General features: G+C 35.0%; 1 protein-coding gene across 1 annotated transcript in view; it reads left to right on the forward strand.

The window, feature by feature from the left end:
* Nucleotides 1-23,032, forward strand: part of HCN1 (hyperpolarization activated cyclic nucleotide gated potassium channel 1) — a 386,678-nt gene that overhangs the window by 332,113 nt on the left and 31,533 nt on the right. Inside the window, exon 6 of the mRNA XM_047073732.1 lies at nt 5,831-6,071. Within this exon, the coding sequence (XP_046929688.1) occupies nt 5,831-6,071 (241 nt within the window). The remainder of the gene's footprint in view (nt 1-5,830; nt 6,072-23,032) is intronic.

The following is a 23,032-nucleotide window of genomic DNA, read 5'->3' on the forward strand; positions in this document are numbered from 1 at the left end:
GCACTCTTTTATAGGATGTTCTCGGTGATAAAATGTCAGTGGATATAGATTTGACTATATTTATTTACTTGTGTCTAAAGTTAGTATAGAAGTCTATATGTCTGGATGCCATCGGAATGTCTAATATAAGTTCTTAGAAGGAAGGTCTTGTGTGTTCTGCAGAGTCTAAAAATACAGGGTGTGTTGGGTGTAGGAATTTAGCAATGTAACAGCAGCTCTGTTTTGTTAAGATTACTCTGTGATTCATTATTGTAATGATGGTAATTACATTTATAGCTACCGTCCCTAAAACATTTTAGAACTATACCATGTAGAATAAAATAATGTAGAATGGAGGAGATCTAAATGTTTCACAAAATGGAACTTTCCACAATGATGGTTAAATTATCGGTAAAGAATTGTAGTGCTTCAAAGAGCACTATTCTTTAAAATATTACTATTTTTTAACAATAGTCAAACAAAATATTGCTTAAGCTCTCCCAGGGTCTCAGAATTTGCATGATTCCTAAGTGCTGATTTATGGTAAAAAATAATACTTAGAGAAGAAATCTCCGTATATCTCAAATCCCATTTTCCTGATTGTCATAAACTTAAACAAACTGGAATCAGCTCACCAAAAAATATATATATATGATAAAAGATACCACTAAGAATGAAAAGGCAAGCCATAGATTGGGAGAAGATATTTACAATGTATATGCCAACAAAGAACTCATATCAAGACTATAAAAAGAACTCCAACAGCCGGAAGAAAATGAGGAAAACTTGACTGGGCATTTCACCAAACAGGATATTCATCTGATCAGTAAGATACGAAAATGTGCATAACAACATTAATCATTGGGGGAATGTAAAATAAAACTACAAAGAGAAAAAAACTGTAAAACAACGAGATCTCTCTGCGTACCTATTAATGGCTAAAATTAGAGTGATAACATCAAATTTTACTATGGATATAAGACAATTGGAACTTATATATTACTAACATGTAAGAAAAATAACACAGTCACTTTAGAAAATTTTTGGTAGTATCTACTAAAATTAAATACAAGCTTACCTTATCACCCAGCAATTCCAATAAAAGGTAAATAAATATTCAAGAGCAATCAGTGTGGGTGCGGTCACTGTGGAAAACAGTACAGAGGTTCCTCAAAAAGTTAAAAACACTGCTGGGTATTTACCCAAAGAATACAAAAACACTAATCAAAGGGATACATGCATCTCTATATTTTATAGCAGCATTATTTACAATAGCCCAAGTATGGAAGCAGCCCAAGTGTCCATCAGTGGATGAATGGGTAAAGAAGATATGTACACACACACACACACACACTCTCTCTCTCTCTCTCTCTCTCTCTCTCTCTCTCTAGAATATTATTCAACCATAAAAAAAGAAATCTTGCCATTTGCAACAACATGGATGGAACTAGAGAGTATAATGCTAAGAGAAATAAGTAAGTCAAAGAAAGACAAATACCATCTGATTTCATTCATATCTAAAATTTAGGAAACAGAACAAATGAGCAAAGGGGAAAAAAGAGAAAGCGACAAATCAAAAACAAACTCTTAATTATAGAGAACAACCTGATGGTTACCAGAGGGGCAGGGGAAAGGGAGTGGGAAGATGGGTTAAACAGGCGATGGGGATTAAGGAGTGCATTTGTGATGAGCACCAGGTGATACATGGAAGTGTTGAATTATTATATTGTACATCTGAAACTAATATGACACTGTATGTTAACTACCTGAAATTAAAATAAAAACTTAAAAAGCCAAAAGAAAAAAGAGAGAGAAATCAGTGCATATGGCACTTCAAGAATGTTCATAACAGGTGTATCTTAATAGCTTAAAACTGAAAACACCCTAAATGTCATGAAAAGTAGAATGGATAAATAAACTGTGGCAGCGTCATAAAATGAAATATAGGCTGAAATATAAAAAGAAAGAACTATCACCACCCAACAACATGGATGAATCACACAGAAGCAAGACACAAAAGACTACAGAGTATATCATCCCATTTAATCTGAAGTTCACGAGCAGGTAAAACTTTTATGGTGATAGAAATCAGAATAGCTAGGACCTCTGGTGTGAACTGGAAAAGGAAATAAAGGGAAACTTTCCGATAACCCCTATATGGGGATCAGGTGGTTATACATTTGAAAAATTCACTTAAGATTTGTGTTCACTTAAAATCTGTGCTCTTTACTCTGTCTATATTATACTTTAAAAAATATTCTAGTCCTCTGTGACTAAACAATGAACAGAAATAATTATGACATAGGAGAGCAAAGCAAGACAAAACAATGCTAAAAAGGAAAGACTTTGATATCTGAAGTAAACAGACATGGCAAAGTAGAATCAAATGCAGGATTCTTCACTGTTTGTTGTATTATGTTTCTATTTAATAGGTAAAAGTGTATTTGGAATTTGAACAGATTTGTCTGTTTAAATTACTCAGTTGTTTAATTATGTAGGTATAATCTTATAGTTATTTAGTTTATACTTTGGGATTAATTCAGTACCACATCATTTACTTTGTTACACAAATTGTTGAAGCTTTAGCCATTGGTGGCTCTTTCATTTGGCCCCTATGAGTGACTCTCATCATTGCAGGATTTTTTTTTTTTTTTGGTTGATGTTTGTATTTGGTTGGTTGGTTGGTTGGTTGGTTGGTTTTTAGTACATCTGTACTTGTTACTACAAAATGCTTTGGGAAGAGGTAGCTACATTTTTTTAAAGTGTTGATAGTAAGCTTAGTAATTTGGAGTGCCTTATTATGGTCAGGGCTACGTCTGATTCTCTTAGGAATGGCGCTTTCCTCAATTTAAAGCATATGGTCAATACTCTTCATTCAGGCCAGACATGTTGCTAAAATAGCTCATTATAACAAGTGCCATAAAGAATCTGGATGGAAATTAGAGATATTAATAACTTAATCGTGTGTCTTCCTTAAAGTCAATGTGCTTATAAGGAACTGTGATTGATGGAGGAGGAGCTTTAAAAGTCTTGTTTTACATATGGAGAGATATTAATAACTTAATTAAATATGTTCCCTAAAAAATGTGCTATAAAGAAATATGATTGATGGAGAAGAGCTTTTAAAAGTTTTGCTTCACTTCTAGACTCACATGAGTGTTTCCATTAAACTATATGCCCTCCAAGCAAGCAACTTTCATGGGAGGAGAGAGGGCTTTTAAATGCAAATCACCTTCTGTCTAATCACATTTTTTTTCTTATCAAATACTTGTTAGAATTTACAGTTTCAAACTGATTGTAGTCACATTGGAGGTAAAAGTTCCACAGGGAGAGAGAGAAAATTAATGGATTCCTTTAAGCAATAGCAATAATATGAAATTATCCCCACAGTGTTATAATCAATGCAGTCACAATAGGTATACCTTAATATGCAGTGCATCACAGAAAAAGAATTATGCATATAAAGAACAGTTAAATTGTTTATAAAATATACTTCCAATTATTTTCTAAAATAAAGCATAAGAGAACAATGAAGAGAAAAAAATTGTGTAGTTTAAGTCAAAGAACATAGATAAAAAGATTCTCTGCCTTATTATTTTTATTTGAAAATTCTTATTTTCTCTGCAACCTGACTTATTTTCACTTTCCTACACAGTATTCTTCTGTCATTTTACATGTGGAATCATTAATTCCTCAATCAGTCTGGTCCTTTTAATGACCTACTCTGTCTTCCTTCAACTCATGTGGTTAGCTTGAGTACCTTGAGTGGTTCACCTCTTATCTTCATGACATTTTGTTTAGAAGTATTTTGAATAATAAAAAACACGGTTTTTTATACACAAGAAACTTGTTTCTCAAGTGATTGTCTTGAGAAAGATTTCTAACAGTTTTAAGTAAATACTTACCAATGGGAACAAAATTCGTTTTTGTGAGCACTTTTTTCCACGTGGAAACTCCATCTTCCTTCTTTCCTTCCCTCCCATCTTTCCTTTTTTCTTCCTTTCCTCCTTCTTTCCACCTTCCATACATGCATGCATGCATATTTACTAAGGACTTACCGTAGTAAGGGCTGACCCCTGCTTTAGTCCCACCCCCACCACGGCACTTCAGCCCTAGTTAAAATTGACCACGAGTCAATGGACAGCCACCCATGGAGTCAGCTGTGCATTATTTAGGCTTGGGTGTTGCATGTAATATCTTTCTCTTGTTTTGTGTTGCTATGTTCACTGTTTGCTTGTTACAGCTGACATTTAAATATTTTACCATCCTACATGAAGCCTCACCATTAGAGACTCTTCTTTGCTCTGCTGAACTCCAAAGATATGATTAAGGATGAAATACCTTTTTTTTTCTGTGATGGACCCCAAATTTTGTGCCCTCTGTATCAGCTGGAAGTTGTGGTTTTTTGGGGGTTTTTTTTTGTTTGTTTGTTTTTTTTTACCTATTCCAAGATAAGGTCGGGTCATTTTATAAAACAAGATTGAGGAAACTTTCAGAGCACCTGGGTGGCTCAGTCAGTTAAGTTCCTGACACTTGATTTTGGCTCAGGTCATGATGTGAGGGTTCTTGGGATGGAGCCCCATGTCAGGTTCTACATTGACAGCATGGAGCCTGCTTACAATTCTCCCCCACCTCTCTCTTTCTGCCCCTCCCCTGCTCTCTCTTGCTCAAGTACGTGCACTCTCTTGCTCTCAAAATAAACAAATATTTTAAAAAATTAAGATAGAGGAAACATTTTTCCCTCAGCCTTACTCTATAAATTTATATAATATATTTTCCCAAAGAAATAATTCAGATCTCAGCCTTTGCTACTATCTCCAAATATTTTTGCCCTTTTCCCATCTTTTAACAGGGTTTCCTTCAGTTTCTGTATCTCTTAAACGAGATCACAAATTCAGGTTTAACCCTTTTCCCTTGGGGCTTATTGGAGAAGAAAGCTTTGAGAAACGGCATTGTGGTAAAATTTAGATTCCTATTGTTTATCTTTTTACATATCTAACTTGCAAGATTAAAAATAGTTGGTCCCATATCTGTATGTTAGCCTAAGGAGATAGCACTGTGTATAATCTGGACCAGAATCTACAGAATGAAATCAAATATGTAAGTCTTCTAATTGAGAATTGCTTGGTTCCAGAAATAAAACAAACAAACAACTTAGGAGAAAGAACATATGGCCCCTCCATTCCAAGACTTCCAATGGAAACCCAGGAGGCCTTGAAAAGAGTGGTTTTCTGATCTATCCCAGAAACAGATTGAATTTACAATAATAGGTTATAGTTAGATTACAGCCTTCTTGGGTAACCTTTCTCTGCACACTCCATTGTCCTCACTTTAATGTGAATAACATTAAGAAAAAAAAATTCTGTTGTCTGGCAACTGGGCCTTTGTTTCAGAATTCTGGTCAGTAGGTACAAGTTAGATCATTCAACAATACAGCAGAGCACAGGAGCAGCAATATTATAGCTAATAGGAGGTAGTGTGGCTTCTTTTCTTCATAAAATAAGATCAAAGGGAGACTGAAACTCTTCCACATTTGAGTTCTAATTTTACGTAGAGTATAGCAAAGGGATGAGAAGGTATAAAAGATAAGATGTACATATTTAATTCACATTTACTGAATGTTTAATATATATCTATACGATACTAGGTGCTGCGAATATAAAATTCCAACACCAAAATAAACCATGATTTCTGGCTTTGAAGAGATATGCAGATTATTAGAATTTATGTATCTTTGGTTCTGAATTTAAATTGCAAAACTGTGCTATATATAGATTTTAATTTAAGTGTGCTTATCTCCCTGATATGATTAATATCTCTCTTAATATTTCTTTACTCTTGCCATCTTTAGGAGATAGTCAACTTCAACTGTCGGAAACTAGTGGCTACAATGCCACTGTTTGCTAATGCGGACCCCAATTTTGTGACTGCCATGCTGAGCAAGTTGAGATTTGAGGTGTTTCAACCTGGAGATTATATCATACGAGAAGGAGCTGTGGGTAAAAAGATGTATTTCATTCAACATGGCGTTGCTGGTGTCATCACAAAATCCAGTAAAGAAATGAAGCTGACAGATGGCTCCTACTTTGGAGGTTAGTGGGGAAAAAATGCAATTGCGATGAAGTATAAGTTGCTTTGCTTATGTCTCTTCATCAGAACTTTGGAGATGTCAGAATGCTGATTTGTGGCTTTTGACTATGAATTCGCATTTGAATTCCGATAAAAGTGTCTATAATGGCATGTTTTCACATTTCAGTGTCACACATTTAGTGCCTGTACATTTACCACTGGATCACTTGAAGTATCTTTTTATCTTCACAAACTGAAACTGATTAACAGTGGCTTCAACCAGATGGAAAGTATATTTTTTCTCACACGGAAATCCCAGGAGGGTCAGATGGCTCTCCCCAGGACAGTTTTCAGGGACCCAGATTTCATTTATTTTATTGGTCTGCCATCCTCAAGAGTGTTTTTCTCATTTATACAAGAGGACCTGGTTCCTCTCCATTATGTTTGATATGGCCCGCAGGAGAGGGAGAGTGGCACAGAGGAATTGAAGAGTGAGCAATTTCTCTATTTAGGGGTGTGCTCACAATTGTCATTATCACTGCTTATCTATATCTGATTAGCCAGAATGTAGTTGCAAGAGTACTTCTAGTTGTATACTTACAAGTATACTAGTTGAGTGATGTGTAAGTCAGGGATCTCCAGAGAAACAGAACCAATAGGATAATATATACACAAAAGGAGAGTTATTATGAGGAATTGGCTTATACAGATATGGAGACTGACAAGTCTTATATGATCTGCTGTTTACAAGCTGGAGACCCAGAAAAGCTGATGGTATAATTTAATCTGGTTCCAAAGGCTGGGAACCAGAGGAGTTGATGATGTACATCCCAGTCCGACTGCAGAAAATGAGATGAGATGTTGGCTCAAGTAGTGAGATAGGAAAAGAGGGTTGAACTCCCCCTCTTTCCTACTTTTGTTCTGTTCACACCTCCAGTGGATTGGATGTTACCCACTCACATCGGGGAGGACAAATTCCTTTACTGAGCCCACTGATCCAAATACTAATCTTATTTGGAAACATCCTCACAGACACATCCAAAACTTATGCTCAATCTGAGCACCCCATGGCCAGTCAAGTTGACACATAAAACTAACCATCACAAGTGGAAATTTTCCTTTCTAAAAATCTGAATATTTGAATTGTTGCCAAGTTTTACTATTAGAGGATATATATTTATATTTGTGCACATGTATAAAACTTGCCTAGAAGTTGAATAACTGGGTCAAAGACTGCATATTTTTAAGTTAAAACAAACACCAAATTGTTTCTTTGATGAGGCAGCCTGTTTCTACATGCCTTGCCAATTCATTTCTACTTTTGTCCTCTAAGTAAAAACGGCATCCCCTTCTTGTTTAGTGTGCATTTTCATCATTAATATTGAGGTTGAAGCATTTTTCATATTTATTATTTGTACTTTATTTTTTCTGTTTATTCCTTGCATAGTTTTCTAATATTTTTTTACCTTTAAAAAAAATACATTTACTCATTTTTGAGAGACAGAGAGAGACAGAGCACAAGTGGGGGAGGGGCAGAGAGAGAGGGAGACAGAATCCAAAGCAGGGTCCAGGCTCCGAGCTGTCAGCACAGAGCCCGACGTGGGGCTCGAACTCACGAGCTGTGAGATCATGACCTGAGCTGAAGTTGGATGCCTAACTGACTGAGCCACCCAGGCACCCCTTTTTTACCTTTTTAAAACCAATTTACAGAAATGTTCTTAATGTATTTTTGATAGGCTTTAACTATTTTCTTCAAGATTGTTGTTTCTTTTGTAACTATCACTAACTTTCCTTTTGTCATTCTGATCTTCATTATTGTTGACTTGATTTGAACTTGCCTCTCCTTTCCTTTAAAGCATTAGAGATTTTGTGTTCCTTAAGTGGCTTTTGTACTCTGCAAAATTATGAAAAGTTTTCCATATTTACCTCTATTTTGTTTGGTTTTATAACATTTTATTACTACTTGATTAAAATTTACTGTATTTATGATGATACATACTTGAATTATATTTTTATTTTAGTATTAATCCATCCTGCCTATATTTGTGAGTATAGTATGAGATAAGATTCTGTATTTTTCCCCCAAAGAGACAACTTTATCACCATCACTCATGGAAGATTTCATCCTTTCTGCAAAACTTTGAATTATTTCTTTAATAATATGCTGATATAATATACACTATTGTAACAACAGAAAATAGTACTGGATTACATATTTAAAAGTTGCTAAGAGCATGGATCTTCAAAGTTCTTATCCCAAGAAAAAAAATTTATATATGGTGGCAGATGTTACCTAGCTTTATTGTAGTGATCATTCCCCAATATATACAAATCTCAAAGTATTATGTTGTCATGAGCACGCTATGAAGGCACACACACACACACAAGTTGTGTCTTTCTACAGTGTCAGCTTTATTCAATCATAAAGCAAGATTAGTATAATTATAAAGCAGTTTCACGATTCCAAACTCAATGACATTTCACTACTTGTTTAACTTGCTTCTTACATGTCACACAAAGCAAATCACAAGACAAGCAACACATCAAACAGATAGAACAGGGGGTAGGGAAATAACAAAACTGAACACGAAATCGGTCTGTGGACGCACAGTTGACACAGAGCCTAGTGCCGCTGATTATGTCCAAGCAGTGGAGGCTCTCTGTTCTGTTCGGAGATCAATCGATCAGAGCCTTTGGTGGCCGCTGCCTCCAAATCGTCCGTGTTTCATGTGGTCACACACGAAATGGTCAGTATCTTGAAAGTCTTACAGGTTGCTACCAAACTCTTCCTTTTTTAAAGGGATTTAACGAGTCTTGAGCCTTTGCAGACCTCCTCTGTTTCTGCTGAGCATCGGTTCTGAGTGTGTTGTCAGCTCAAGCTGGTTTCGGTGCTATCTGGTCTTAGCTGCAATGCCCTTGGTTCTTGTGTCACTGCTTGACCTAAGTTACTGCTTGACGTGAGTAACTGCTTGACCCCATGTTGCTCTCTATAGTTGTATACCTGAAACTAACATAATGTGTCAATTACATCTCAATAAAAAAGGAAAATCCTCAGTATGGAAAGAGCCCAAATGTTCAATGGATGAGTGGATAAAGAAGATGTACACTTTTCTTAGTTTCTGCCAATTCTGTTGGAACATTAGAAACTTAATGATTAATAATAGGCCTCTGGTACTACAGTATCAGGACGTTGCAAATTTAATGTTTAAATATTCCCCAACACTAGGAAACTGAAATGTTTTTCTTAGAAAAAGACAAGAAGTCTGTCTTCAAATATCCACAGGTTTATCCTGTAAGCGGCAATTCAAGTGAAGCTCTTTCTCTTCTCATAAGTGAGGTACTGAATAAATGATCCGTATTACTTTGCATTCATCCTTCCCAGACTTTATAATACGCCATCTTTAGAAGGCTTCTCAGTCAGAAGCGATGTTTCCCACCATTGTGTCTCCATAGTACCTCTCATAGCTTTCCAGAATCCTAGAATCAGTCTACTTCATACTGAAATTAATAGTGTAGTTGCCTATCTTCCCCCCAATACTGGATGGTAAGCAATGTGTATATCAGAAACATCAGAGAGCTGTTTAAAGCCAAAGATGCTTAGGTCCCACCCATCAGAGATTCTGATTCACTAAGTCTAGACTGGAGACAGATTTTTATTTGTTTATTAGAGACTAGTCAATCAGTGTATCTGGTCTCTTAAAAAAAAACGAAATCAGTAATCATTTAAAAAGCATTTAAGTCAGGTTAGTAACAGTTGAGAAAAAGGCAATGAATTCCATTTTGTCATAGAAAAATAAATGTATGCTGAGTTTAAGAAGGTTTCTTCAATAACAGTTAAGAAATATTAACTAGGAAAAGTTTTGAATTTTATTAAATGCTTTTTTGGAATATATCAAAATAACCATAAGGCTCTTATCCATTAACCTATTGTGGCTGACTAAAATATATCAATTCAAGGTAATTAGCTTCCTTGACTTTCCCTCTCACCCATAGTTTTGACGTTTCCAGCTTCTCTTTCTTCCTACTTGTCTTTGTCATGATTCTGTTTTGCCTCATCAGCCCCTTAGCCTTTTGTGCAGATTGTGCAAGAGAAAAAAGAAATTTGGAAAAGCTAAGAACCAAAAAATTCTACTTTAGAAAGTACATAGAATCAATATTCCAATAAAGAAAAAAAGGTGGTGTAATTCCAAAAAAAAAAAAAAAAATGATGGGGTAAGAAATAAAAGCATACATGTACAGGCCAAGTTTGGGGAAAGTCTGGGAGGGAAAACATTTTGAGGCAATTAATGGGGGTGTGATAAATATGTAGAAGAAACATCTAGAAAGGACTTTCTGGAAGCTTTATTATGCATTAAGAATGTATTTTTACATTTGACATACATTTTGTCAATTCAGAGGAGCTTTTAATTACTATACAGTTATATTTGCTAATATGATTAAGGTTTTATCCAAAGACTGCGACACTTACCTCCCTAGGTTTAAGTGGATTACACTATTAGTAAAGTCAGTTTACAGTAATGAATATCATTGTGTTGAGTCACAAGATCATTAATGGGATAAAAACTAGTTTGTCCTGATATATTATTATTGTAGCAACTCTGTTTATAAGTGAAATTGGGGCTGTTATTTATTGTTATGGTGGTTATTTTTGTGATCCCCTAGCTGATTTTGGATATCAGGTTTTATTTACTTCTTGGAGAGATTAAGAAAACTTTCTTAAAAATGTATTCTCTATTTTAAGGAAGTTTAAACAACCTAGGCATTACCGTTACTTGAAGCCTACTTTGGTTTCATGAATAAAGCCACTTGTGTCTGATTCTCTGTCTTCTATAGTTATTAAAGTACTTCAGGTTTCTACTTCTTTATGAGTAATCATTTAGTTCATCTAATTCAATTGTTCATAATACTGAAAAGCTTAAGAAAAAATCTGATGCCAGGGCCAAAATTATACCTTAGGGTTTCTGATGGAATTGAGTGATGTTGAGATCCAAATATCAGCATGAAAAAAAAAAATCCCCAGAAGATTCCAGATAATTTTCACATTATATATATGTATACATAGTTCCCTTTTTATTTTCAATAAACATTTAATTTTTAATTTTAGATACAACAGTTTTAAATACAAAATGATTACAGAGAATTCCATATATCTCATACTCAGTTTTCTATTATTAAAATTTACCATTATTATGATACATTTGTCACGATTAATGAATCAATATTGATACATTATTATTAATAAGTACTTAATAAAGCACACACTTCATTCAGATTTTCCAATTTTTAACCTAATATCTTCTTTTCATTCAGGATCCCATTTACTTGTCCTCTGGTTTGCTCTTGGTTTTTAAAGTTTCTTAGACTTTACTTGTTTTTGATGAACTTCACAATTTTGAGGAACATTAGTAAGGTATCTTATAGAATGTCCCTCAGTTGGGATGTGCCTGATGATTTCATGATTAGATTGGGATAAATTTGGGGGGAAGGAAGATTATACACAAAAAGTGCCATTATCTCCACATAATATCCAAGGTATATACTATCAATATGTCTTATCACTGTTGATGTTAACCTTGATCACTTGGATAGGGATAGTGTTTGTCAGGCTTCTCCGCTGTAAAGTTACTCTTTTCCCCCCTCATTACATACTTCCCTCTTTGAAAGAGAGTCACTAAGCATAGCCAATGACTAAGGACTGGGAAATAATGTTCCAGTTTCTTAAGGACAGACTATGTACATAAATTATTTGAAATTACTCTAAGTGGGGTATTTATTTACTGTCTTATGTTTTTATTTATTTATTAAATCCTTTTTTATATGTAAGTATGGACTCATGAATATTTTATAATTTGGTTTATAACCCAATGCTACTTTATTTGTTTTCATTTGTTTTTAATTCCTGCGTAGTTAACATATGGTGTTATAGTAGTTTCAGTGTACTATATAGTAATTCCACAATTCCATATATTACTCAGTGCCGATCCAGATAAGTGTACTCTTAATCCCTTTCACCTATTGTCTCTCATCCCTGCACCCACCTGCCCTCTGGTAACCATTTTGTTCTCTATGGTTAAGAGTCTGTTTTTTGGTTTCACTCTCTCTCTTTTCCTTTGTTAGAATTTGTTTCTCAAATTCCACATATGAATGCAATCATATGGTATTTGTCTTTCTCTGACTCACTTATTTTGCTTAGTATTATACTCTCCAGCTTCATCCGTCTTGTTGCAAATGGCAAGATTTCATTCTTTTTATGGCTGAATAATATTCCATTGTATATATACCACATCTTTAACCATTCATCCATTGATGGATACTTGGGCTCCTTCCATGTTTTAGATATTGTAAATAATGCTGCAGTAAGCATGGGGGTGCATATATCCCTTGAATTAGTGTTTTTGTATTCTTTGGGTAAATACCCCAAAAGTGCAATTACTGGATTGTAGGGTACTACTATTTTTAATTTTTTGAGGAACCTCCATACTGTCTTCCACAGTGGCTGCACCTGGTTTTATTCCCACCAACAGTGCACAAGGATCCAATCCTACTTTATTAATTGTATTGCTCAAATTATTCCAACTTTGGCCATTTGGACCTCTTTCAATTGGCCCCTGTGTACCTTTGAAACACTCCTGTTATTGTGAGTTTGGGGCTTTTTTCTCTGTCTTGTTGAGATTTTTTTTCCAGCATTGTAAAATGCACCTGGCTCATTTTGTATATTTCCTACCCAGTCATAGATTCAGCCGTTCCACCAAGGATCTCTGGTTCTGTTCATTGGAGAGTAGTTTTAGAAACAAAGATCTGGACACCAGGTGTACTCATTACTACTGGGCTATCATTACTTCTAGACCCTCTCAGATGACAAGGCAAAGAGTTATATATTCATATACAAACGTGTATATACACATATCTATAATAAATATTTCTACGTGTATCCATCTGTACCCATGTTAAGCTAAATATGAGCTCATACTGATATTTCCAACTCTAATCCATTACCACATGGATTGTTTTTGACCTTCTTTTCCTGTTTATCTATAATGTTTCACTCAAAAGTAAGAAATCTGGGGCATCTGAGTGGTTTAATTGGTTAAGCATCTGATTTCAGCTCAGATCATCATCTCACAGTTCATGAGTTCAAGCCTCACATCGGGCTCTCTGTTGTCAGCGTAGAGCCTGCTTTGGGTCCTCTGTCTCCCTCTCTCTCTGCCCCTCCCCTGCTCGCTCATGCTCTCTCTCTCTCTTTCAAAAATAAATATTTAAGAAAAAAGTAAGAAATCTGGTTTCCACAATATATTAACTTAATTGTTCAGTTGTAGTATACCTGTATAGTGGTTTCAGAATTGTTAATCTGTACATCCATAGGAAATAACTTTATCAACTGGAGTATAAATCTAATGTTAAGCTCTTTTTGCCTCTCCACTCATTTGCAGAGATGCTTAGGTCAGTATCTTATTCCCCAATCCCCCTCAGTGAGATTGTTTTGATATTTGTAATCCATTTATATTCTTTTGTTACATTCTGCATTCTACTCTGAGAACTTCTGACTTCCTCAATTATTTTTTTAATTTGCGTACCACATATGATTTACTTTTTGTGCTGTAAAGTTTTATAGGTTTGGACAAATGCTTACTGTCCTCTATTCACCATTATGATATCATACAGATTAGTTTTACCACTTAAAAAAAAAATTGTGTGTGTCACCTATTCAATTCTCCTGCTCCCCAACCTATGGCAACCACTGATCTGTTTACTATCTCACTGGTTTTTTCTTGTCCAAATGTCATATAATTGGAATCCTACAATATGTAAAATTGTGGGTTTTTTAATTTCAAATTCCAATTGTTAATTTCTGTAATACAGGAAATTTAGTTTTATATATTAACCTTTCATTCAGTGGTCTTCTATACTCACTTATCAGTTAAGGATTTGGGTCAATTCTTTGGGATTTTCTTCATAGATAATCTTGTCACCTACAAATAGAGAGAGTGATATTTCTTTATTTCTAATCCATATACCTTTTATTACCTTTTCTTATTTAACTGGCAAGGACTTCTAGTAATATGTTGAATTGGAGCAGTGAGAGAGAACATCCTTGCCCTGATCTTAGTCCTTGTAGAGAATTTTTTCCCCTTGATTTTGGAGTAAAGCATATAATTTCTCACTATTAAAAATGATTTTGAATTTTTGTAGATATTTCTTATCACATTGAGGAACTTTTCCCATTACCACTTCTGTGAGAGTTTTTTTTTACATATATTTTTGTATTTTTTTATTATTTAAATAATCTCTATGCCCAGAGTGAGGCTCAAACTCACAACCGAGATCAAGAGTTGCATGCTCTAGTGACTGAGCCACCCAGGCTCCCCAAGAGTTATTTCTTTTATATGTATATACACATACATATATATATATATACATATATATACATATATATATATGTGGTAGGTTACATTGATTGAATTTGATTTTGAATGTTGAGCCAGCCTTGCATACCTGAAATAATTTTTAATGTATAAAAATGTATTAAAATGTGTAAAAATGGTTGGATTCAATTTTCTAATATTTTGATCACAATTTTTCTGTTTATGTTCATGAGAGATATAGCTCTGTACTTATTCTTTCCTGTAATGTAGTTTTTTGGTTTGGTTTCATTTCGTTTCCTATGAAAATAATTCTCACTTCAGGAGTGACTGGGTGGCAAAGTTAGTTAAACATCAGACTTCAACTCATGTCATGATCTCACGGTTCCTGAGTTTGAGCCCCGCATCAGGCTCTCCACTGTCAGCACAGAGCCCGCTTTGGATCTCCTCTCTCTCTCTCTCTCTCTCTCTCTCTCTCTCTGCCACTCCCCAGCTCACGTGCTCTCTCTCTCTCTCTCAAAAATAAACATTAAAAGAATAATTTTCACTTCATAGAATGAAATAAAAAGTGTTCTTACTGCTCCTATTTTCTGGAAAAAATTGTGGAGAATTGATATTGTTGCTTCCTTTTATATTTGGCAGAATTCATTAGTGAAAACATCTGTGATTCATATTTTGCAGGTTATTAATTACTGATTCAATTTCCTTGATAGTTATAAGGTTATTCATCTATGTATTTCTCATTGTGTGAATTTAGTTTATACTTTCCGGGAATTGCTCCATTTCATCTAAATTTTCAAATTACAGACATAAAGTTGTTTGTTGTATTCTTTTATTACCCCTTTTTAATTACTTCAGGATCAGTAGTGATTATCACTTTCATTTTTGATGTTGATAATTTGTGTTCTTTCTCCCTGTCTCCCTCTTTCCCTGTCTCTCATTAACTTTCCTAGAAAAAAAAATTGAAAATCTTTTTAAGAATTAGATTTTGCTTTCATTGATGTTCTCCATTGTTTTGTTTTCAGTTTTATCGATTTCTACTCTAATTTTTTATTATTTCCATATTCTTCTAGCTTTAGACTTAAATTGCTCCTTTCTATAGTTGTTAAAATGGAAGCTTATATTGCCGATATATATCTCCCTTCCATGTATTTAATGCTATATGCTATAAATTCTTCTCTAAATATTGTTTTTCCTGCCTCCCACAAATTTGATGTCATATTTTATTTTTCTATAGCTCAAAATGTCTGTTCGATTTCTTTTGAGACTTCTTCCTTACTTATATACTATTTAAAGTCTTTTAAATATTTGGGGATTTTCAAGATATTTTTTCATTGTCAATTTCTAGTTTGATTCCATTGTGACCTGGAAATTTACTTTGTATGGTTTCCATTATTTTATGTTTGCTAAGTTGTATATTATGGCTGTGTATCTTGTTGGATGTTTCATATGAGCTTGAGGAGAATGTATACTAGTTATATTAGATGGAGCATTCTATACATGTCAATTGGATCACATTAATTGATACTTCAGGTCAAACCAACTATATCCTTCCTGATTTTTAGCCTGCTTTATCTACTAATTAATAAAAGAGGGGTGTTGAAGTCTACAATTTTAATAAAGAATTTGCTTATTTCTCTTTGCAGGACCATCAGGTTTTTCCTCATGTATTTTGACATTCTGTTGTTGAGTGCATACATGTTTAGCATTGTTATATCTACTTGGAGAATTGACCCCTTAACCATATTGTAATGCCCTATTTTATTCCTGGTATTTTTTCTTGTCCTGAAATCTGCTTTGTCCAAAATGAATACAGCTACTGTAGCTTTCTGTTTATTGGTATTAATATTATCTATCTTTCTATTGCCCTATACTTTTTTATATATTTTTTTATTGTGACAAAATACACACACATAAAATCTGCCATCTTAACTCTTTTTAAGTGTATGCTTTAGTGGTATTAAACACACTCACATGTTCTGCCAGTACCACCATCCATCTCCAGAACTTTTCATCTTGTAAAATCGCAACTCTATATCTATTAAACAATAAATCCCCATTTCCCCTTTCCTTCCAGTCCTTGGCAATCACTATTCTACTTTCCATCTCTGTGATTTTTTTTTCATTACTCTACATATCTCATATAAGTAGAATCCTATAGCCTTTATCTTTTTGTGACTGGCTTATTTCACTTAGCATGGTGTCTTCCAGGTTCATCTATGTTGTAGCATACGTCAGAATTTTCTTTCTTTTTAAGGCTGAATAATGCTTTATTGTGTGTCTGTAGCACATCTTACATATTCATTCATTAGCTAACAACTTGGTGACTCACATTTATAGCTACTGTGGAGTGCTGCTATGAACATGGATGTATAAATATCTCTTTGAGACCCCATTTTCAATTCCTTTAAGTATATACTCACAAGTAAAATTGCTGGATCATATGGTAATTCCATTTTTTTTTTTTTTTGAGGAATCCTCATACTGTTTTCCATGGTGACAGTACCATTGTACATTCTCACCAACAGCACACAAGTCTTCCAATTTTTCCATGTTTTCAACCTTGTGTGTTTTTTTTTTGTTTTTTGCTAGTAATCTTCCTAATGTGTGACTTGGTATCGTATTATTGTTTTGATTGGCATTTCCCTTATGATTAGTGATGTTGAGCATATTTTCATGTTTGTTAGTCATTTGTATATTTTCTTTGGAGAAATATCTTTTCAGATTCTTTCCCTATTTTGGAATCAGGTTGTTTGGTGTTGATTTTTAGGAGTTTTCTATATATTTTGGATATTAATCTCTCATCGCATACATGATTTGAAAATATTTTATTTGCCTTTTTATTCTGTTGATACTGTATTTTGATGCACAATTTTTTTTAATTTTCATGAAGCCAAATTATCTGTGTTTTCTTTACTTACCTGTGTCTTTGATGTCTATCCACAAAATAATTGCCAAATCCAATGTTGTGGAGCTTCCTTCATGTTTTCTTCTAAGAGTTTTATATAGTTTTAGGTCTTACGTTTAGGTCTTTGGTCCATTTTTAGTTAATTTTTATTTGTAGTGTTAGATATTTGTTTAACTGTATTCTTTGCAGATGGATATCTAGTTTTCCCAGAACCACTTATTTAAAAGACTGTCTTTTACTTTTTTTTAATTTTTTTTAACGTTTATTTATCGTTGAGAGACAGAGAGAGACAGAGCATGAGCATGGGAAGGGCAGAGAGAGGAGGAAACACAGAATACGAAGCAAGCTCCAGGCTCTGAGCTGTCAGCACAGAGCCTGACACAGGGCTCGAACTCACAAACCGCGAGATCATGACCTGAGTCGAAATCAGACGCTTAACCGACTGAGCCACCCAGCCACCCCTGTCCTTTACTTTTAAATAATCTTGTCACCCTTGTTAAAACTCGTTTGATCATATATGCAACGGGTTATTTCTGTACAATCATTTGATTTTTTAAAAACTGTGGTTTTTAGAATGGCTTTAGGGTTACCACAAAATTGGAAGGAAAGTACAGAGGTTTTCCATGGACTTAACTCCGTGCCCCTCCGTGCTCAGCCTCCACATTGTTAACATCACTCACCAGAATGGCACCATGAATGAACCTACACTGATACAGCATAATCACCTCAAGTCCATGATTTACCTTAGGATTCATTCTTGGAATGGTATATTTGATGATTTTAGACAAATGTATATGACATATATACATCAGTGTAATATATACAAAGTATTTTCACTGCCCTGAAAGTCCTCTGCGCTTTCCCAGTTTATCTCTTCTCCATCTGCCCAACAATCACTGAACTTTTTATTGCCTCCATGGTTTTGTCTTTTCAGACATATCATATGTTGTAGTAATACCATATGTAGCCTTTTAGATAGTCTTCATTCAGTTAGTAATATGCATTTAAAGTTTGCCCATGTCTTTTTATTGCTTGACAGCTTGTTTCTTTCTAGTGCTGAATAATATTCCATTATCTGAATGTATCACAGTGTATTTATCCATTCACCTCCGGAAAAACATCTTAGTTGTTTCCAAGTTTTGGCAATTATGAATAAAGCTGCTATAAACATCCAAGTTTTTTGTGGACATGTTTTCAACTCCTTCGGGTAAATACTAAGGAGTGTGATTACTAGATTATATGGTGAGAGTATTTTTAGTTTTTTAAGTATCTGCCAAACTGTCTTTCAAAGTGGCTATACTATTTTGCATTCCCACCAGCAATGAATGAGAGTTATTGTAGCTCAAAATGCTCACCAGTATTTATTTTGTGTTGTCAGTGTTCTGGATTTTAGCCGTTCTAATATGTCTATAGTGATACCTTATTGTTTTAATTTACATTCACCTGATGACGTTATTATGTAGAACATCTTTTCATATGCTTATTTATCAAGTGTGTGTATTCTTTTTTTTCTTAAGATGATTTTATTAAAGCATGGGGACAGGACCCAGGGGCAGGAAGAGCTGCCTCATGTGTATATATTCTTAATTGAGGTATCTGTTATCTTTGGTCCATTTTTATTCAAGTTGTTTTTTTTTCCTGTTGAGTTTTAAGACTTTTGTATATTTTTAGATAAAAGGTTTTTATCAAATGTATTTTGCAAATATTTTCTTCCAGTCTGTGGCTTGTCTTCTTATTCTGTTCACATTTTCTTTGCAGAACAAAGGTTTTTAATTTTAATGAAGTCTAAGTTATCAATTATTTCTTTTATAGATTGTGTCTTTGGTATTGTATCTAAGAAAGGCATCAGCATGCCCAGGGGTATCTAGATTTCTCCTATGTTATCATCTAGGAGTTTTATAGTTTGTGTTTTACATTTAGGTCTATGATATATTTTGAGTTAATTTTTGTGAATGCTATAAAGGCTGTGCCTTTATTATGTGTGTGTGTGTGTGTGTGTGTGTGTGTGTGTGTGTGTGTGCATGTCTGGTTGTCCCAGCACCATTTGTTGAAGACACCATCTTTTCTCCATTGTATTGCTCTTCCTTCTTTACCAAAGATTATTTGACTATATCTAAAGACGTCATTTCTGGGCTCTCTGTTTTGTTTCACTGATCTGTCTATTCTTACACCAATACCACACCATCTTGATTCCTGTAGCTTTATAGTAAGTCTTGAAGTAAGTCAGTCCTCCAACTTTGTTCTTCTTCCATATTATGTTGCCTATTCTGGGTCTTTTGCATCTCCAAATAAACTTGGAATCAATTTATCAATAATCCATAAAATACCTTGCTAGGGTTGTGATTGGATTGAATTGAATCTATAGATCAAACTGGGAAGAACTGACATCTTGACACTTTAAGTTTATATCTTCTTGTCTAAATGTATGGACTATCTCTCCATTTATTTTGTTTTTATTTTATTTTATTTTATTCCATTCAAAGGGAATAAGAACATCCAAACATGTCAGAACTAAAACTGAAAACCCTCTCATGTTTGTTTAATCTCTTCTAATTCTATAATACACATCTTTTCCATAACACAGTTCTTTTTTATTTTGTCACTTTTTTTCCAGAATCACTTGCATTAATATTTGTTCTTTTTCTCATGGCGCCTTCAAAGAAAGAGGTTTTTCTTTGAACCAATTTCTGGATGTTTTTTCTTTATGAAACCTTTCATTTTCTTTAGGTTTTAGATTTTTTAATATTAATTTATTTTTGAGAGAGAAAGACAGTGTGTGTGTGTGAGTGGTATAGGGGCAGAGAGAGAGGGAGAGAGAGAATCCCAAGCACCTAAGAGCTAACAGCGTAGAGCCCAATGCAGGGCTCAAAGTCACAAACCATGAGATCATGACCTGAGCCAAAATCAAGAGTTGGCCAGTTAACCAACTAAGCCACCCAGGCACCTAGTTTTTAGTTTTTGCCTTTTCTTTTAGTTGCTTGAGTGAAAAATATTAGTGTATTTATTTTCAACCATTCTTCCTTGTGATGACTGCAGTTTAAGTACATATAAATCTGACTATACTGCTTTAGTCAAATTTCATTGAATTCTTTAGATAAGGATTTATTATTCTTTCTTTTTTAATATTCTTTTTTTTTTTTTAATTAATGTCTTTACCCCACGAGGGACTTGAACTCATGACCCTGAGATGAAGTGCCACGTGCTCTTCTGACTGAGCCATCCAGGCACCACTATTTTTGCTTATTTCTTTTTTAAAATTTTTTTTTTCCAACGTTTATTTATTTTTGGGACAGAGAGAGACAGAGCATGAACGGGGGAGGGGCAGAGAGAGAGAGGGAGTCACAGAATCGGAAACAGGCTCCAGGCTCTGAGCCATCAGCCCAGAGCCTGACGCGGGGCTCGAACTCACGGACCGCGAGATCGTGACCTGGCTGAAGTCGGACGCTTAACCGACTGCGCCACCCAGGCGCCCCTATTTTTGCTTATTTCTAAATAGATTGCACTTTCACTCTGAAGTTATTGCATAGTTCATGAGTTGTCTTTTATTTACATTGTTGTTAAAAAACATGTCTAGTGTTTATTTTTTTTTTAATTTTTTTTTCAACGTTTATTTATTTTTGGGACAGAGAGAGACAGAGCATGAACGGGGGAGGGGCAGAGAGAGAGGGAGACACAGAATCGGAAACAGGCCCCAGGCTCTGAGCCATCAGCCCAGAGCCCGACGCGGGGCTCGAACTCCCGGACCGCGAGATCGTGACCTGGCTGAAGTCGGACGCTTAACCGACTGCGCCACCCAGGTGCCCCTCTAGTGTTTATTTTTGAGAAACAGAGAGACTGAGCACAAGTTAAAGAGCAGAGAGAGAAGGAGACACAGAATCCGAAGCAGACTCCAGGCTCCCAGCTGTCAGCACAGAGCGAGATGCAGGGCTCTAACTCAGGAGCCATGAGATCATGACCTGAGCCAAAGTCTGACACTTAACCGACTGAGCCACCCAGGCACCCCTGTTGTTAAAATTTTTTATTTTTTTTTTTAATGTTTATTCACTTTTGAGAGAGAGAGACACAGACTGTGAGTGGGGGAGGAACAGAGAAAGAGAGACACGGAACTCAAAGCAGGCTTCAGACTCGGAGCTGTCAGTATAGAGCTGATGCGGGGCTTGAACTCACGACCCATAAGATCGTGACCTGAGCTGAAGTTGGACTCTCAACCGACTGAGCCACCAGGTGCCCTTGTTAACATTTTTAAATGGAAACATTTAGAGATGGAATGGCGGAGTTAAAACAAACATATGTGAATAAGAGAATTACAGAATATCAAATATGTGAAATAACAAATTGTATTGCTAGTAAGTGATATATAAGAAAGATGATAGGTTTAAAAGAAATTTATTTTTAAAATTTTTTTAACGTTTATTTATTTTTGAGACAGAGAGAGACAGAGCATGAATGGGGGAGGGTCAGAGAGAGAGGGAGACACAGAATCTGAAACAGGCTCCAGGCTCTGAGCAGTCAGCACAGAGCCCAACGCGGGGCTCGAACTCACGACCATGAGATCAAAAAGAAATTTATTTTTAAAAGGAATGAAATGTTCTACAATTACTAGACAGTTATAAAAATTAAAATGCAATTCGCTATATAGGATATTTTTTTCCATTCTCCTAGCTTCTTAAGACATAAATGATGAGTTCTAAACTTAGGCTTATAAAATTACCAATGAAGTCATCCCACATTTCAACACAAATATTTCCCTATAGTTTATTCCTATAAGAGGCTAATATGTACTTATTCAACCCAACTCACTTCAATAAGAAATTCTGTAAAATAATATTTTGTTTGAGTTTCATGCTTATAGCCACATTTATATTCTTATAGCCCCATTTATATTTATGGGAACCCAAAGTGACTATTAGTGGGCCTCAGGGTACTGAGAGCACAATCCTTGGATGGATCGTTTATGGGAAAAAATAGGTCTGCATTGCTTTCAATTTGTTTACGTATACAGTGATATGTGTGCAAGTGAAACTCCAAAGAAGGTAGTGAAAGGCAGTTAAAATCTAATAATAACAAATTTCACACATTAAGGTTTATAATTTATACCTCTTTAAGTATCTGATATGAAATTTTAAAATGAATAGAAGAGGGGCGGCCTGGGCGGCTTATTCAAAGAAAGATCAAACTCAGAGTTTTGTATTCTGTGCCTAACTTGATTTATTTCTACAGTAACATGGAACTGTATTTCTAGACCAAATTAGTTTAGTTTAGTTTTGTTTTGTTTTTTAACCCATGGAAATTTTAGGATCTTTTTCCCCAGTGTGTGTGTGTGTGTGTGTGTGTGTGTGTGTGTGTGTGTGAAGGTTGGGGAATGAATTTTAGGTCAGCATATGCACCACCTCCTCCAGTGTTTTCACCAACAGAGGTCCCAAGTAGAGTGCAGGAGAATGAACACAGAGTAAGTGCCTACCATGTATTAGGCACCACGAACTCCCTGAGGATTCAGCAGGGAGCAAACTAGACCAAATTCCCCACAGTCATGTAGTTTTTATTCTATGGGGTACTAAAATTTTAGAAATAAATGTTAAGTCAAGAAACCTAAATTACTGAAATATTAAACTACATCACCACATGGCGATAAACGCTTCTAGGAAAATTAAGGCTAAGAAGAAGTATAAGGAATACCTCCCTGCCCATACAGCCACTTGGGTGTTAGGTCCGGGCA

This window comes from Lynx rufus, unplaced genomic scaffold, assembly GCF_022079265.1.
Source record: "Lynx rufus isolate CCGP_SWC_20201006 ecotype Redwood Valley unplaced genomic scaffold, mLynRuf1.p SCAF_1, whole genome shotgun sequence".
NCBI classification, from domain to species: domain Eukaryota; kingdom Metazoa; phylum Chordata; class Mammalia; order Carnivora; family Felidae; genus Lynx; species Lynx rufus.